The sequence below is a fragment of the Physeter macrocephalus genome, chromosome 4 (genome assembly GCF_002837175.3).
Source record: "Physeter macrocephalus isolate SW-GA chromosome 4, ASM283717v5, whole genome shotgun sequence".
Classification (NCBI taxonomy): domain Eukaryota; kingdom Metazoa; phylum Chordata; class Mammalia; order Artiodactyla; family Physeteridae; genus Physeter; species Physeter macrocephalus.
This window is the reverse complement of record NC_041217.1, coordinates 128,372,401-128,391,211: the sequence shown is the minus strand read 5'-3', so window position 1 is coordinate 128,391,211 and position 18,811 is coordinate 128,372,401. Positions and strand designations below refer to the sequence as shown.

Below are 18,811 nucleotides of genomic sequence, written 5' to 3'. Positions count from 1 at the left end.
TGATACTTTTCTTCATTTCTTCTTGTGAACTGCTCCATTCCTGTGTAAGTTGGATCCTATTCTTCCTTTGAGGACTACATTATGAAATGGCTGATACTTTAAAAAATGTTCAGTATAGGTGGTAATCATAGAAAAGCACAATTAAATCAAGGGATGCCGTAGCCCTCCTTCAAATGGTGATACAAACTAAGGGACTAACATGAGCTATAATGAGGGTTAAGACAGTGGTGTGGGGCAGAAGACCTGGACATTTAGGAAGGAGATGACCTTGGTAAGAATTGGTGATGATAATGGAAGAATCAGGAATGAATGAGGTTTCTAGGTGAGCAACTAGGTAGATGGTTATATAATTAAAAATTATAGAATCTATAATAAAGAGCAAGTGCCAGTGGGAGGTGGTGGGAGATATGGAAGAAGGGACTGGATGATAACAGAAAATGAAATTAATTTGAAATAGATTGAATTTCAAAATTGGTATACGAGATACTCACAGAGCATCTCACTGCTGTTTCTATGTTGATCTCAGTTAGACTTCTTTGTTCTCTCTCTGTTTTTATCATAAATTTACCGTTAGGGAAAGGTAAATACATCAGGGCTACATGTATTTGGGGAAAACGATTTCTGCTAATGGGCAATTGATTTATCTAGAAATCAGGATGGGATGGAGAGAGAGGACCTGGCATAAGACCAGTGGCATCCTGTGGCAGAACCAATTTGCATCCAGTTGGCACTGGCTGTGCTCTTGACTTTGCTTAATATAAGAAATGGTTCCTGGGTTCAGGCCTGGGCAAACAGGTGCCTTGGCCAGAGCCACAGAAGACTGTGCCTGTATACCTGTGTTATTGTGCCAAATTAGACTCTCTTTCAGCGTATGCCTTTGTCTCTGTTTAAAGAGAATACCGTGTCCAAGATGGAAAAATCTTCATTCCCTTGAGCATCACTGTGCAAGGAGATGTGGTTGTTTCCATGTATCACTTGAGGTCAACCATTGGAAGCCGGCTACAGGCTAAGGTATGGTTTCAGAAAGAATTATGACATAAGCTCAGCTGATCCTTTAATAGGAGTGTACATCACTTTGGGCTTGAGTGACTCCTGGTTTTATTTTTTTATTTTATTATTATTTTTTTTTGCGGTATGCAGGCCTCTCACTGTTGTGGCCTCTCCTGTTGGGGAGCACAGGCTCCGGACTTGCAGGCTCAGTAGCCACAGCTCATGGGCCCAGCCGCTCCGTGGCATGTGGGATCTTCCTGGACCGGGGCACGAACCCGTGTCCCCTGCATCGGCAGGCGGACTCTCAACCACTGCGCCACTAGGGAAGCCCCGACTTCTGGTTTTAGAATCAGAAAAAACATTTAAAGATTACCTTTGGAAACACCCTAAATGTCCATCGACAGATGAATGGATAAAGAAAATGTGGTATAGGGACTTCCCTGGTGGCGCAGTGGTTAAGACTCCCCTGCCAATGCAGGGGACACGGGCTCGATCCCTGATCTGGGAAGATCCCACATGCTGTGGAGCAACTAAGCCTATGCACCACAAGTACTGAGCCTGCACTCTAGGGACCACATGCCGCAACTACTGAGCCCGCGTGCCACAGCTACTGAAGTCCGTACGCCTAGAGCCCATGCTCTGCAACAGGAGAAGCCACTGCAAATGAGAAGCCCGTGCACCGTAACGAAGAGTAGCCCCCACTCTTGCCGCAACTAGAGAAAGCCCGCCCATAGCAACGAAGACCCAATGCAGAGAGAAAAAAAAAGAAAAAGAAAAAGAAAATGTGGTGTATATACGTATATATAAATATATATATATAAATTCGATTTTTTATATATATATATATATATATATATATATATATATATATATAATGGAATACTACTCAGCCATAAAAAAGAATGAAATAATGCCATTTGAAGCAACGTGGATGAACTTAGAGATGATCATACTAAATGAAGTAAGCCAGGAAGAGAAAGACAAATACCATATGATATTACTTATATATGGAATCTAAAATATGACACAAATGAACTTATCTACGAGACAGAAATAGACTTACAGACATAGCAAACAGACTTGTGGTTGCCAAGGGGGAGGGGTGTGGGGGAGAGATGGATTGGGAGTTTGGGATTAGCAGAAGCAAACTATTATATATAGAATGGATAAACAACAAGGTCCTACTGTATAGCACAGGGAACTATGTTCAGTATCCTGTGATAAACCATAATGGAAAAGAATATAAAAAAGAATGTATATATATGTATAACTGAATCACTTTGCTGTGCAGGAGAAACTGACACAACATTGTAAATCAAGTGTACTTCAATAAAAATAAGAAAACTGCAAAAAAAAAAAAAAAAAAGATTACTTATGCCCATTGCCTTCATGTTACACGGGAAGAAACTAAGCCTCAGAGGTTTTGACTTGCCCAGATGGTTTTGCCAGAAGATGGAAGCCCAAGAACTAAAGAGCAAACCTTGCTCTTTAGAAACTTGTGCCTTTTTTATAGTGCCCTATTTGGATCGGGATGAGAGGAGATATTTCTATTGAGGATGTGGGATTAAGTAATCATACATTTTCAATTTTTAAATTGAGATAAAATTTACATAACATAAAATTCACCCTTTTGAAGTGTACAGTACAGTTATTTTTAGTATTTTCAAAGAGTTGTGCAGCACCGCTAATTCCCAGACATTTTCAACACCCATAAAAGAAACTCTACACCTCTTAGCAGCCACTGTCCATTCCTCCTCCTCCATTCCCTAGGCAACCAGGAATCTACTTTCTGTTTCTATGGATTTGCCTATTTTGGACATTTCACATAAATGGAATCATACAATGTGTGGTCTTTTGTGACTGACTTCTTTCACTTAGCCTGATGTTTTCAAGGTTCATCCATGTTGTAGCATATATCAGTACTTCATTATATACCCAGATAATATTCCATGGTACAGTTATATAGCTTTTATTAATCTCTTCAGCATTTGATGAACATTTAAGTTATTGCCACTGTTTGGATATCACAAATAATGCTACAAGTAACTGCATTTAAAAAAATTTTTATTTATTGAAGTACAGTTGACGTAAAATGTTACATTAGTTTCAAGTGTACAACATAGTGATTCATTATTTTTATAGATTACACACCATACAGAGTTATTGTAAAATATTGACTATATTCCCTGTACTATACATTCCATCCTTGTGACTTATTTATTTATTTTTTATTGGAGTATAATTGCTTTACAGTGTTGTGTTAGTTTCTGCTGTACAATGAAGTGAATCAGCCATATGTATACATGTATCCCCTCCCTCTTGGACCTCCCTCCCCTCCCCCCATCCCACCCATCTAGGTCACCACAGAGCACCGAGCTGAGCTCCCTGCGCTATACAGCAGGTTCCCACTAGCTGTCTATTTTACACATGTAGTGTATTTATGTTGAACCCAGTCTCCCAATTCATCTCACCCTCCCCTTCCCCCCTATGTCCACACGTCCGTGCTCTACATCTACGTCTCTATTCCTGCCCTACAAATAGGTTCAAAAACAGAAATATAGATCCATGGTACAGGATAGAAAGCCCAGGGATAAATCTACGGACATATAATCACCTAATTAATGACAAAGGAGGCCAGAATATACAATGGAGAAAAGACAACCTCTTCAATAAGCGGTGCTGGGAAAACTGAACAGCTACATGTAAAAGAATGAAATTAGAACACTCCCTAACACCGTACACAAAAATAAACTCCAAATGGATTAAAGACCTAAATGTAAGACTGGACACTATAAAACTCTTAGAGGAAAATGTAGGAAAAACTCTCTTTGACGTAAACCACAGCAAGATCTTTTTTGACCCACATCCTCGGGGCATACCGAAAAAAAAAAAAAAAAAAAAAAGATGAAAAGACAACCCTCAGAGTGGGAGAAAATATTTGCAAATGAAGCAATGGACAAAGGATAAATCTCCAAAATATACAAACAGCTCATGGAGCTCAATATCAAAAAAACAGACAACCCAATTAAAAAATAGGCGGGTGACTTATTTATTTTATAACTGGCAATGTGTGCCTCTTAATCCCCTTCACCTATTTCACCCTTCTCCCCTGTGACAACCACTAGTTTGTTCCATGTGTCTGTGAGTTGGTTTCTGTTTTGTTATGTTTGTTCATTTGTTTTGTTTTCAGAGTCCACATATAAGTAAAGCATACAGTATTTACCTCTCTCTGACTTATTTCACTAGGTATAACACCCTCCAGGTCTATGCATTGTGTTGCAAGTGGCAAGATTTCATTCTTTTTTATGGCTGAGTAATAACCATATATTACATCTTCTTTATCCATTCATCTGTCAGTGGGCCCTTAGGTTGCTTCCATATCTTGGCTGTTGTGAATAATGCTACTATGAACTCAATGTTTAAAAAAAAACAAAAAAACACAATTTAAAAATGGGCAGAAGACCTAAATAGGCCTTTTTTCCCAAAGAAGACATACAGATGGCCAATGGACACATTCAAAGATGCTCAACATCACTAATCATCAGGGAAATGCAAATCTAAACCACAATGAGTTATCACCTCACACCCATCAGAATGGCTATTGTCAAAAAGACAGGAAATAACAAGTGTTATTATGGCAAAGGTGTGGAGAAAAGGGCACCCTAGTACACTGTTGTGAGGGATGTACATTGCTACACCGATATGGAAAACAGTATGGAGTCCCCCCCGCCCCCTCGCCCAAATTAAAAGTAGAACTACCACATGATCCTGCAATTTCACTCCTGGGTATCAATCTGAAGAAAATGAAAACACTAATTCCAAAAGGTATATGCACCCTAATGTTCATAGCAAGTAATTGTATTTTAATTCATTAAATATTTGCTAAGTACATACTCTGTGCCAGTCATTGCCTAGGGGTTTAGGATTGACAAGAGTAAAACTGTATCTCTGCCTTTAAGGAGCTCAGGGGAAATTCACACATGTACAAATATCCACTACCATTGTAGAGGTAGGAGGAGATGTCATAATGGGAGCAGTTTGTTTTATCCAGTGGTGGTTCAGAAAGGCTACAGTGGATGTGACCTTTCAAGGTGGTCCTTGAAGGATGAGTTCATCAGGTTGGAGCAGGGGCTTCCTGGACAGAAGGAATGGGATGAGTCAACGTATTGCAAGGTGTAAGAACATAGGGCATTAGCAGATAAAGGAGTGGCTTGCCAAGGCAGAGTTCGTGGAGAGGAGAGGCTAGAAATGAACCTGAGTCAGCTCCAAATGAGGAGGTTGTTTAATATTCACAGAAAACAAAGACGCAGATATAGAAACAGTTGATGGTGTATGACTCTCCCAAACATAATCTTTTGATCTGATTCCCTTTTCACTGATTGATTGTAATGTGCTTCTCTCGTATTTTTAGGTGACCAACACTCAGATATTCCAGCTTCAGTTTCATACTGGATTCATTCCACTGGACACAACAGTTTTAAAGTTCACCAAGTGAGTGCTACTTGGGCCAAAATCCCTTTTCAATCTAAGCAGCTGTGAAATGCTAGGAGTCAAGTGCTAAAGGCTCATGAGTGCCATGCTGCAGCTTCCCCCCAAATCCCGTGCTTCAGGGCTGTAGCGTGTGGCTTAGCAACATACAGAGGCTGGTTGCATTTTATAACTTCCAGTTGGGTGTGATTTGTCCTAAACACAAGTGGATCAGACTTCAAATTGAAAGGTCTAACATACCATCTGAGGGAACAAGAGTGAACCAAGAGGGAACAAAGTTTCAGTACTGTGATCCTTCGCATCTGTGTATCCCTTTGTGTTTTGCAACATGGAAGGCAGTGGAATCAGCAGTATGATATGAGCAGTGACCCGTCAGAATGGAGGCCGGGCCACAGCACTGAAGCAGGGTCCTGGGGGACCCCCTGCACCAAATATTATAGCACCCTTAGTTGCTATATTAAAGTGTGGCCTAGAGAACTCAAGGGAGTGGCTGAAGGTGGGGTGATAGGTGGGAGTTGCTGGGGTCAGTTTAGGAGTAGATATTCAAGAGCTCAAGGTGGTAGCTCTGGGCTTATTTCACTATTTTAACAGCTGATTTGGTCCTGCCAGTGCTCACTGTCTGGAAATATCCTCCCTGCTATCTAGAATGCTTTCACGTGCACTAGTATTTAAATGCTATGGATAGTCATTATTTTCCTCTTTTCTCTAAATAAGGAAATTGAGAGTCAGAAAAGTAAGGTCTCTTATCTGGTTAATGGTTGATTTTTCCCTAGAAATGCGTCTCAGAGTGAAACTAAGAATCAATCTACAATGGTTTCTGTGCTGAACATCATACTGGTTCCATTGTTTTCCACTGATCTTATTCTTTTAAATCCCTATTTAGGCCTGAGTTGGATGCATGTGATGTACCAGAAAAATATCCTCAGCTATTTCAGGTGACTCTGGATGTAGAACTTCAGCCCCATGACAAAGTGATAGACTTAACCCCCCCATGGGAACATTACTGCACAAAAGATGTCAACCCCAGCATCCTCTTCTCTTCTCACCAGGAGCATCAAGATACTCTGGTCTTAGGAGGTATGAGTCACCTGGTGGTTTTGTTTTCAGGACGAAGCCTCTGTGCGATTTATCACATTGACTTATTTCCTGTGTTTCCTTGATGTCTTTTGTCTTATAGGACAGGCTCCAATAGACATCCCTCCAGACAACCCCAGACATTTTGGGCAAGGTGGCTTCTTTTCCACTCTCTGTTGGCAAGGTACTTCTAAGCATTTCTTCCAAGTTACATGGTTAGGTGGTTAAGTTACGTGGTTCTTCTATATATAAAGAGGATTACTCCTCGGAGCAGCCTAAAGTAAAGCAGCATTTAGAAGTCATCCATCTAGGGTCTTCCTTGTTTCACATTCTTCCTGCTCATTCCTTTTCCAAATCAGGAGCTTCCCTACTTTGAACTCCATGGATGCTCTTAGATTGACGCAAAAGGCCATTTTAAGCTGAACTTTATCTTTTCTGTCTATGCGGTGTTTTGGATCACATCTTTCCCGAATTTATGAATAATCATGATATTTTCTAGGATCTCCCTTTACACTGCTGACACACAAAGATATTAACAAAGGACTCTACCTCCTGCCCTTAAAAATATAAAATCTGGCACACAACTCCACCCACCCCGCCCAGGGCTCTAACCACTAGCAGGGCAGAGGTGAGCTTCCCCTGGTACAGGGAAGGCAAACACTTGGCCTACATATCTCTGCTACTTGCTTTAACAACCTTGGCAGAAATTGGGCTCGATCACAATATCCTTTTTTGCCAAACCTGGAGATGTGTTTAGAATCCTTCCCGATGTGACATTTCAGACTGCTACCGTTAGTAGACTAGCATTGGCATTCTGATCGATACCCATTTGCCATCCTTGTTTTAGAGTTTGCTGAGGTTAACTGCAAAGTTCAATGTAGAATTCCATAGTAAGGACTTTCTTAAGAAAAGGGTAGGAAACTGGCTTTGGTGATAGTGTACTTAAAATCCTCTTGATTGACCTTCCTTTGCCATGTAAACATAAGACAGTGTTCCCATTGCCTACACAGAGTTTTCCGTGTTTGATAAAAAAATTGTTCATAGCATTCCTTTCAATCGAAGGCTTGCTTTCAGAATTTTCTACTGAGAAATGGGACCACTAACATTTAAAAAATTGGAAAACCCAGTGAAATCTAGACAGCAGGTAGATTTCCCAACCCCCTCTTAGTTTCACCTATATCTTTCTTCCTCACATAAGGGCTTTTAAGAAAACTTTACTTTTACTCTCCACTGCTATTTTAGTAAGTAATTTAGAAATCATTCTTATCAGGCTATAAAATAGGTTAAGCACATATGCACAGTCTTTTATCTGAACCCCGCAGAGCCAGATGGGTTTAGGAATGCAGAATTGTTTGCAAGTTAGAAAGATGATACGGTACCTAAACTGCATATTGCTTAGCACCCCCAGTGGCATCTCAGACAACGTGTTATCAGACATGTTAAAATGTCTGTAGTGAAACATAACTCATAACCCTGAGTGAAATCAATGAAGACTATAAATAACTTTCATGTTAGTCCCAGTCAGATTTTTCCACCAATTTAGGGAAACCTTTCCTTTTTCATAGCCTTTTGCATTTCAGAATTGGGGATGAGGGATGTGGATCTGTACTTGATCTGGAACGTGGATCCATCTGACAGTAAGTAGCAAATCGAAAGAGGGATCTGTTTCAAGGAGGGCCTGGAAAGTCTCTCACCAGCCTCTCCATTCCTTCCCCAGAAGAGGCCCCATTTTATGCTGAAAGTATCTCTTCCTAGGTTGGTGTAAGGACCATCCTAAGCAGAGCCGTTCCCTCTATTCATTTATTAGGTGTGGGCTTCACTTCTGCTCCAGACTGTGGGAGAAAGACCTTGCTTTTGGCTGCAGGCCACATGGAGAAGAAAAAGACAGTGAGAGGAGGCAGCAAAGGACTAGGAGATAATGTTTTTTTCAAAGCACCTAGCATAGTGCTGGGAAAAAGAAGAAGATGATGATGATAGTAGTAATTTTAAAAAATAATAAAAACCACTTAAGTACTACTTACTATTGATCTGAGCACTTTCCGTATATCATCTCATGTAATTTTCATAGTAGTCAATGTGAGCTAGGTTATATTTATTACTCCCATTTTGCTGAGGAGAAAACCAAAGCACAGAGAAGTAAAGTCACTTTCTCAGTGTCACAGAGCCTGTAAGTAGCAGAGATGAGATTCAAACTCAGGCTGATTCTAGAGTTCTTGCTCTTCACTCCTATGCTATACTGCCTCTCAGATGCTCAACAAGTAGTAATTGAATGTAGTGTGAAATACATCCAAGTTTTCCATTGGTAAGGGTCTAAAAGCATTGTGATTTTTCAGGCTGCTCTTTCTCTCTTTCTGAAGTTATGTACATAGACTCTAACAAAAAGCAATAATGCTGTGGCTAGTAACTAACTGTTTTCTGGCATAATGGCCTTCCTTAGATCAGAAATCGGAGAAGTCATTCTGTGAGGAGGACCACGCTGCCCTAGTGAATCAGGAAAGTGAGCAGTCAGATGATGAACTTCTGACCCTTTCCAGCCCACATGGCAATGCCAATGGCGACAAACCTCATGGAGCCAGGAAGCCCAGCAAAAAGCAGCAGGAGCCAGCTGCCCCTCCACCCACTGAGGACGTGGACCTTCTGGGTCTAGAAGGGTCTGCAGTGAGTAAGAACTTCTCTTCACCGGCGGCTCCTCCCACCAATACCGAACTTCTGAGTGACCTGTTTGGGGGTGGAGGTGCAGCCGGCCCTGCCCGGGCTGGACAGTCAGGGGTGGACGACGTGTTTCATCCGAGTGGACCTACATCTACCCAGTCAACACCGCGCCGGTCCACCGCCTCCACCTCCGCGTCTCCAACACTGAGAGTAGGAGAAGGTGATTTTTTTTCTTGTTGCGCTGTACCTCTCAGTGTTGAATTATAACTTTTGGGCCAAGCAGGTGGAATCGAACTTTCCTAATAATCTAGACTTCTCTGATCTCCCTAGTAGTCCCCAAAAGGTCTATATCTTCATCTCAATGGGGACCGCAAGAGGAAATAGAAATATTGTCCATTTTGGTAGGACAGTCTAAGAATGAATATTTGAGCTTGTCACCCTTACTTTGATTTTTTTTTCAGGGCTTCAGTCCCTGAGCTGCTGTAGTTATTTCTGCTCGGAGATGTAGATTGATGAATTGTTGTTAATAATAACAGGTACTATTTGTGGGCTACTTACTATTTGCCAAACATGGAGTTTGACACTAACCATAAATTCAATCTTTATAAAAACACAGTAAATAGGTGCTATTATCTCCATTTTATAGTTGAGGAAACAGAGGCTTAGGGTCAATTATTTTTTTTTTTTTTTTTTTTTTTTTTGGTACGTGGTCCTCTCACTGTTGTGGCCTCTCCCGTTGCGGAGCACAGGCTCCGGACACGCAGGCTCAGCGGCCATGGCTCATGGGCCCAGCCGCTCCGCGGCATGTGGGACCCTCCCGGACCGGGGCACGAACCTGTGTCCCCTGCATCGGCAGGCGGACTCTCAACCACTGAGCCACCAGGGAAGCCCAGTAGCATACTTTTATACAGCTAGTCCTAGGGTCCAAAACCAGGCCATTTGACTCCAGAGCTTTCCCTCAGTTTTCCTGTAATGCCTTCCTGGAATTGTAGTTTTCTGAATACACTTTGGCTGTGCAGAGAAGTACTTGCTTACTTCAAGATATATGTAAGGGACTGCTGCCAGCAGCACAGCTGGTGGAGCAGAGCAGTTGGTGCCAGATACAGGGTTGGAGCCCCATGAGGCTCAGTCAGCTTCACTCTGCTCATTGCCACAGACTCAACCCTTTCTGTGACTGGTCATCCACAGTTCTTTAACATTTGCAAGACAGTAGAGTTGGGTAAGCAGAGGTCCGTTATAGCTTCTAAAGAACTAGCTGCCCTTGTATCATCACCCATTAACCAAGATGACATCACATTAGGAAGAGTAAAGAGGAATGTGTCAACTCTCCAGGCATGCGGTAACCTTTAGGAACTTTCTTTCCCAGGATCATCCTTCACTTCTCAGAAGGCTTTGGGCTGGTCTTGATTTATGGTGGTTCAACTGGAGGCATTCTTTACATGAGTGAGTTTCAGAATCATGGACTGTAGGTGCTGAGGCTCAAGTTCCTACATTAGTTATTGATGGAGCCACAGTGTGAAGCCAGGTGCCCTGAATCCCGGGCTATTTCCTCTATCCTTCAGCAGTGCTTACTCACCAAAGTGAACGAAAGCTCTGTCAGGAAAAGAAGTCCCCAGGATCCAAGATAGCATCGTACTCAATGGTCACGTTTTTAAGACCATGTACCTTATGTGACTTTCAGTGATTTAATTCATCATAGTTCCAGGCAGATAGTTACGTTCCAGAGTCAGATCTAGAGGGGACCTTTCAGACATTAGTTAAATCTGTGCCTCGGGTTATAGACAATGAAATTGAGGCCAGCTGTAGTAATTGACTTGTCAAAGGGTACACAGCTGATTAGTGCCAATCCAGATCTGGAACTCAGGTATTCTGTCCTCCAAGAGGAAGTAGAAAGAACACTGAGTCCAGAGTTAAAGCCTTGGATTTGAATGTCAGGACTGACACTTAGCTATTTGTGTAGGCTTATTAAGAAAACCTTAATCTTCTTAGCTGTAAAATGGGGAGATACTTACCTATCAGCATTGTTGTAAAGAATAAATTTTAGCTCTTGTGTTGGGAAGTTCACTTTTAGTTATTAGAGAATGTTGATAATTTAACATAAGTTGATATTAAAAGTATACCAAGTAATAGTGAACAGATTTTAGCATCCTCTACTGGTTGACTTCAAACTTAGGTGTAGAATAATTAACCCAATGTCCTCTTACAGTTACTCTATAAATCTCAGTATTCTCATTTTATAGAAGGGATAAAGTTTTGTAAGTATTAAATGAGGTAAGGGATATACATCATGTAACAGAGTGCCTGACATATCATTGATTCATTGCTGCTACACAAGGCTCATCTGCTGCCCAGCAGATATTAGGAGAGCATTATGCCAATGAAGTCATAGCTGAACACATATTAAATCATATATCCTACCTGGGTTTTGAGAGTGGAATTTATTCGTTAACTTGTTTGATTCTAGTTTGTCTATTCCTAGAATAGGTCACTCTCACTCCAGGAAACCGAGAGCCCATTAGCTTGATGCTTACAAATTAGGAAGTGACATCTTACTACCGGGAGCTAAAGGGAATTTTGTCCCTTGACCAATAATGAGAAATTAAAGCCCAATTATATACATGCCGCTCTGCATGGTTTTCATCACATTCACTTCACACCTGTGAGGAATGTGAAATGCCTTTGGGAAATTCCTGGAATTTGGAGTCAGAAAACTTGAACATGAGTCCAGCCTTATCATTTGCTTGACATTGGGCAAGAAACTTGGCTCTCTGAACCTCAGTTTTGTTGTCTGTGGAATGAAAATAATATCGCTTCTATCTGACAGGGAGATATTAAGGATCAGCTGAGGTATTCTTTATGAAAGACAATGGTAAACCCTGAAGAAATGATACAGTATTAATATTATTGCATTTTTGCTAGAAACCTCAGCTGCCACTTTGTTCTAGTATCCTTGGCTCATTCACAAACTTTTTCTCATTTCACTACATCTGCATCTAGTTTCTGGCAAGTTGTCGACAGGCAATGTTTCAGAAATATTTTAGCTTCACAGGACAAGGTATGATAAGAGTTCAGTTTTTGTCATGCTCAGTTTCTTCCCTTTTTAACTTTCAGTGAGCCAGAGACCACTAAGAACACAAACAAAACTAAACAAAACCTGGTCAATGAGGTTTTCTATTGTTAACCTTAATAGCAGTGCCCCCCGCCTGGTTTTGGTCCATGAATTCACTGAATATGAGCACAGTTCATTCATTGGGTATCTGCTATGGTCCAGGCATTGTTTCACCACTCATCTATTAGTCTGTAAGCTTGGCTGACTTATTTTATGTTATTAAGACGCCCGAAGGCCCAAGGGGCCTTTGCTTATAGTGTTTATGGTTCATTCAACAGGTAAATCCAGAGTTCTCCTTTGTCCACAAAGAAGGGATTATTCATGTGTGATCAGAAATCCTTGGGATCCATTGTTAACCCTGGAGGAAGATATAAGGATAGGATGGGTCTGTAGAACAGCCTGTGAGGCAGGCATCATCCTGATTTTTCATCCTATATTTGGCCTACAGCCTTGTAAGAGTGACAGCTCTTCAGTAGTTGTTGAATGGGTGAACTCATAGGACAAAGAAATACCTTTCTCCTGTTGTTTTCTAGGTGCCACCTTTGACCCATTTGGAGCACCTTCTAAACCATCAGGTCAAGATTTGCTGGGTTCTTTTCTGAACACAGCCAGTGCTTCCAGTGACCCCTTTCTTCAGCCTACGAGAAGTCCTTCACCTACAGTGCATGGTAAGGAAGTATTTTATATTGTGTTCAGCGGAGCATGGTTTTCCACAGATACCAGGAGGTGCTCAGATATAAAAGCACCCTGTAGGTGGGGGTTTTTTGGTTTTTGCTTTTTTTGAAAGCTACATAATGCATCTCTCTTTTGAAAATTAACAATTCACATTAACATATTAAAAGCTCTGAGATATTTTACAGTAAAGTCTACTTAACTTTGTTTTACTCAGCTTTCCTAAAATTTAATTTGGAATTTTTTTTTTTTTTTTTACATTAGAGCTACATGCACAGCATTATAGGGCACCATTAATTGTAGCACATATCTTTATTTTATGTACTATTAAGAAAGAAAAAAAACACTGCCACTTTTAGTTGATTGGAAGATGCATACTAGTTGAAGTCTTTGAAATGTGAAAAAATGAGTCCTAGGTTAATAAAATGTGATATGATGAGCATTTCACAAAATTAGTATTCCACAGAACAGTTTAGAATACAATATCCTGGTATATTAGACTAGTTCTAATATGAAGCCACTAACCACACGTGGCTGTCGAGCACTTGAGATGTGGCCAGTCTGACTTGAAATGCACTCTAAGTGTAAAGTGCATACCAGATTTCAAAACTCAGTACAAAAAAAAGTAGAATATCTTATTAATATTTTTATATTGGTCACTTGATATAATGTTTTAAATATATTGGGTTAAATAAAATATTTTGTTAAAATTAATTTTACTAGTGTCTTTTTACCTTTCTTAATGTCACTACTAGAAAAGTTTTAAATTACACACGGCCCACATTCTATTTCTGTGTTAGAGACTTAGGTTGTGTAGAAAGAATCATAATCACATCCATTTGTAAGAGCGAAAAGGTATCACTTAGGTAACACTGATTAAAACCAAAGCTCTTCAGTGAAGGACAGATGACTTTGAGCTGGAAAACTGAAGCTCATTCCTGATGTTGAAGGATCTTGAACATCATTGGCCTCAACCTAGAGGACGATGTATTTGTTGCTGAAGGCACCCTGAGTCCCCTTGGAGAATGCAGTCCAGTCACCAGGACTTCATAGAAGCCATGCAAATGCAAAAGGAAGATGAGTTGTGCAACACCGGTCAAACTGTAACGACCGAAAAGGAGAAAGCAGTCCAAGAACAACCTTTATGGGTGATTTCCTGTTGGTCTTAAATCTCAAACTATTTGAAGTGGGTGCACAGGACAACATACAGGAAATTCACCTCTGACCTTTGAGCAGTGCCCACTTAAAAGAATCTCCTGACTGGAAGTTGGCTACCCTGAGAGGAAAGATGCAGGCAGATAGGTTAAAGCTGTTGTTTTTGTTCACTTATTTAAAGTGTAGGTTACGTCATTGCTCAAAATCTCCGTGTCTCAATCAGCATGGAAGCCAAAGTCCTTGAAATGGCCAGTGTAGGCCCTTTGTGCTCTAGCACCCAGGGCTGTGACCTCCTTTCCCATTCTCTCCCTCTTGCTCACTCCATTCCAGCCACACTGGCCTCTCTGTTGTTGCACTGGGTGTCCCCTCTTCCCAAGACATCGGCATAGCTAATTCCTTCACCTCTTTGATCTTTACTCAGCTGTCAGCTTCTTGATGGGGTTTACTCTGACTGCCCCATTTCACATTAAAACCCATCCTCCTCCTCCTCCTCTGCATTTTCCTTTCCATTGTACTTGCCAACTTTAATATACTCAATAATTTACTTACGTGTTGTTTATTTTTGTGTCTTTCTCTCCCCACTAGAACATGAGCTCACAAAGGCAGGGATTTTTGTTTGTTTTGTTTATGAATGTTTCTGTAGTGCCTAGAAGAGTTATTGGCACACGGTAGGTTTTATCTACCTGTCTTTCCATATAATATATACACATAAAATGAATTGTAACTTTTTCCTATCTAAGTCTCTTTGATGCATAATGATAATGTTAATAAGGTTGTATATTTTCCTGACTTTAATACTTTGAATTTACTGTTTTCATATGAGTACTACCGTTTATGTCCCATGGGTATGGATGTTCATACTTTGGCATGGCAGTAGTGGACTCAGTTCTCTCTTGTGAGCATGTTAGAAGATGTTTATAACTCAGTTTCAGACAGTTAGCACTCCTTCGTTTTGTGGCTACACTTCTTATTTTGATCTGTGCCATGCTAGTGAGTGAAAGAATTTTCCACTATCCTTGATGAGAAGGGAATTACTCCACTGTTAGTGGGTCAGTTGCATCCTCTTCATATACAGGTGAGACTCAGATGTCATATTGGGAGGTCAGATTGCCCACCTTGGATTTCTACAAGGCACCATCAATCTCTTCTGAAAATCAAGAAATATTGCCTTTGAGTTTTACAAATATTTATTGAATATCTACTCTGAAGAGAATAATCATTTGGGGCACAATTTGAGAAGAAAAACTAAACAAGTAACCATAATAAAAGGCGAAATAGAAGTTTAAAATATTGGGTAATTACTGTTTCATTTGTTTATTCCTTTCTCCCCAACAGATTTTTAAGTTTCTTAAGGAGAGGTACTGTGTCCTTAAGCTCTCTGTTCTCTAATGTGGTGCCTTATGTGTGGTAGGTGGTAAGGATTTGAGGGTTTGATTAGTAATAAGGTTGAAGTACTAATTCCTAGTTCTGCATCCTAGTTAGGTGTAAGACTAAGGTCAGAGTTTACAGGAAATCAAAGAGCAAATGTTAGTAAAATTGTCTAATTTCCACCTCAGTTTTCATGGATTACTATGGAAAAAGGGAAGGGAGAACTAAAAGGGGAGAACTGTTATTTTTGATAACGGCATGTTCTATTTAACTCAATGATGGGAAGGTACACAATGTCTTGGTTCGTACTAAGCAAACAAAACAGGTAAATGTAAGGCTTGGTAAGGCTAATCTTGGTCCTTTGATGATCCTTTTGGTGGTGGTGGTGGAGTGTGTGTTGTATCTTAAATCCTTCTTGCAAAGTTATTTTAGTATTTGTGTTGTACTCACTGATTTAATGAACAGAACCTAGAAGAGTCTTAGAAAGAAATTCTGTCTTATGGCATCCCATTTCTTATTTGAATTTTATGGCTGTACGAAAAAACTTACTCTACCAGTGTGTACTCCTCTAATATATCCGATTCTCTTTAGCTGAACATTTCTTTTAAATTCTACATTTGGAACTTCGAGAGGGATCAGAATGATCTATTTTGAAGCTGCAGTGAGTTTCTTTTGAGTGACAGTATATACATACCTGACACCAGCATGGTGGATGGTATCTAGTCAGTCCCCAGTACATGTTCTGATTGACTCATCATTCTCCATTCATGTCACAGCAGAGGAGAAAACAAAATTTCAGTTCTAAGTTGCCCGTGCCTCTCGTACACTTGGTAATGCCAATTCAAGGCAAATTGAGTTTAAGTTTCATTTCACTATTTTTAATTGCCAGCTGACTCTGTGTTAATTGTGGAGATGGGACACACAAAGATGAATAAGATAATTTTCTGCCTTCAAGGAACTTACAGTTTATTGGAGACAGACATATGCACGGTTATAATTCAAAGTGTAGTTATGAGGTAAAATAAAAGTGAGCCAAAGAAGGAACAGAGACAAACAGTATATGGCTTCTACCGGTGCTCATGTAAGTAACCATAGATGAAGGCACAAAATAGCAATGTTGCAGAATGTGGGGAGAGCTCAGAGGGGAAGTTGAATCACCTGGGACCTGGACAGATCATGAGGCCTCATGAGAGGGAGAGCATTTTCCTGTGTGAATTCAGAAAAGTGGATTCTGAGCTATGTTGTCCTGATTCTTTTTCTTCTCCTCATTTGCAGCTTCTAGTACACCTGCTGTGAACATTCAGCCAGATGTTTCAGGAGGTTGGGACTGGCATACTAAACCAGGTAACGGTCAGCAGATTAATTTTGTGCACATTTAACCGGTTGCTGAAGCATAATACTTTACCCAAGATGAAGTGAGTACTTACAGAGTGTTAAGCCCACCTATGAAAGTTCCTAAAGGCTCACAGTCTGGCGGAGCTTTTCACAATGCCCTTGATGGCATGGTTGTGCTGCATGTTATATGGTATTTAACTTGTCTAAGTCTCGTTTGCTAAATGCCTTGACAATAAATTGAGTTAGACAAATCTGGGTTTATATCTAACTCAACCGTTTAGAAGCTCTTGGATTTTTACAAGTCTTAACTTCAGTTTTCTTATCTGTAAAATGGGGTTCCTAATTCTAGATGTTCCACACAGTTAAGTGAAATAACTTATGTGAGATTTTCTGGCATAGAGTAGGTGTTGCATAATCTGAATGGTTTTCTTTCTTCACAAAGGACTTGTTTTCGGGCTGGATTTGTCTGTAATAAATAAATTCTCTTTCTGATGGCCAGTATTGTATTTCTTGAGAGCCATCTTGCGTGATTGTGTTCCTGATGCTGTGCAAGTTACACACACACACACACACACTATATGTTTATCACAGAACCTTCTAAAGCAGTTGCTGTTTCTTTATCTAATCAATGAGAAAATATTGAAGTTAAGCAACATGCCAAAGGTCACTCAGCTAGGAAGTGGCAAACCCAGAATTCAGGCCTGACTCCAAATCCCATAGGAAAGAATGAAGTCAGGTGACATGTGAGATAAACGCTAGACATAATAGTTGGCAGGGATGGCCAGGAAATGACGTATGCTTTCTCTGTTCCCTATTTCTGCTCCAGGCCGCTACTCACTTAAGTCAGGGAAATGTCTAGCAACTCCTAACACATTTGCAAACCCTGTCCTAATTTGCCTTTAGAGACAAGGTGAGCAGTAGCTCTGGATTTCTGAATTTCAGAATTCAGCCTTGGACAACTAACTCATTTTCAATGACCTTATTATTTTTTTCAGGAGGTTTTGGAATGGGAAGCAAGTCAGCTGCCACCAGCCCAACAGGCTCGTTGCATGGTACTCCCACCCATCAAAACAAACCCCAGACTCTGGATCCTTTTGCCGACCTTGGGACATTAGGTATAAATGTAGCAGGTTAAGATATAAATAACATTTACTTATGGCTACCAAGCCTCAAATCTAAATCTTTGGTGTTAAAATAAGCTGCTATTGTTACCTAGGATCTAAAATCATGTGTATTTTTAAGCTATACTCTAAAACCCGAGATTGACTTTTAAAAAAAGGAAACAGGCTTCAAATATTGGGTTGGAACTAACCCCTATTAATCCATTTCTCTAATGACTAATTTTGAAGTAGTAGCATAAATAAAGTTAGAACTTCCAGGAGCATCTGACAATAGAGTTTGGCTGCAGCAAAAGTAATGAATGTGTAGAAAAACACTGAGACATGAGGCTGGTCAGATAGATTTGTGCCATGTAGGGCCAGCTGTGCATAGGCCTTACTGTGAAGTTGCTAGTGAGATCCTCATACTGGACCCCTCTTCTCTCCATTGGCGACAGTGCTCTCGGGTCAGTTTCTAAAATTCCATACAGAAAATAGACTGTCTTTATAGTATATCCAAACTTCTGAGAATCAGTGCTCATGGTGATGCTTCCCAATAGGGGAATACAGTGTGCAGGGTTCTCAAACTATTTCACCAAGGAACCTTTCTTCAAGGAGTAGTTCATTGTCTAGTGTGTTCTGAAACCTTTTCTTCCTCCTTTTCCTTCCTTCTCTGGGCAGTACAGAGTTGTTAAATAAAGGTGGAGCAGCCCTCACACAAAGGATTAAATGAGCCACATTGATAGTTTAGTTTCTCCGAAAGCCCTCCTGAGGCATTTAGAGCCAAATTGTCTGCAGAGAATGAGAACGTGACTACCTTTTCATTTTTTGCCAGTAGTTATGTCAGAATCTTGACCTTTTCTTTTATACC

At 40.4% G+C, this 18,811-nt stretch overlaps 2 protein-coding genes across 3 annotated transcripts in view; both read left to right on the top strand.

Moving 5' to 3' along the window:
* Positions 1 to 18,811, top strand: part of LEPROT (leptin receptor overlapping transcript) — a 145,420-nt gene that overhangs the window by 87,167 nt on the left and 39,442 nt on the right. The window lies entirely within an intron of this gene.
* Positions 1 to 18,811, top strand: part of DNAJC6 (DnaJ heat shock protein family (Hsp40) member C6) — a 153,393-nt gene that overhangs the window by 120,424 nt on the left and 14,158 nt on the right. For both annotated transcript variants that reach the window (XM_007103136.4, XM_024119930.3), the window contains exons 8-15: positions 894 to 1,011; positions 5,402 to 5,481; positions 6,362 to 6,555; positions 6,656 to 6,736; positions 8,990 to 9,424; positions 12,847 to 12,981; positions 16,784 to 16,852; positions 17,839 to 17,958. In XM_007103136.4, the coding sequence (XP_007103198.1) occupies positions 894 to 1,011; positions 5,402 to 5,481; positions 6,362 to 6,555; positions 6,656 to 6,736; positions 8,990 to 9,424; positions 12,847 to 12,981; positions 16,784 to 16,852; positions 17,839 to 17,958 (1,232 nt within the window). The remainder of the gene's footprint in view (positions 1 to 893; positions 1,012 to 5,401; positions 5,482 to 6,361; positions 6,556 to 6,655; positions 6,737 to 8,989; positions 9,425 to 12,846; positions 12,982 to 16,783; positions 16,853 to 17,838; positions 17,959 to 18,811) is intronic.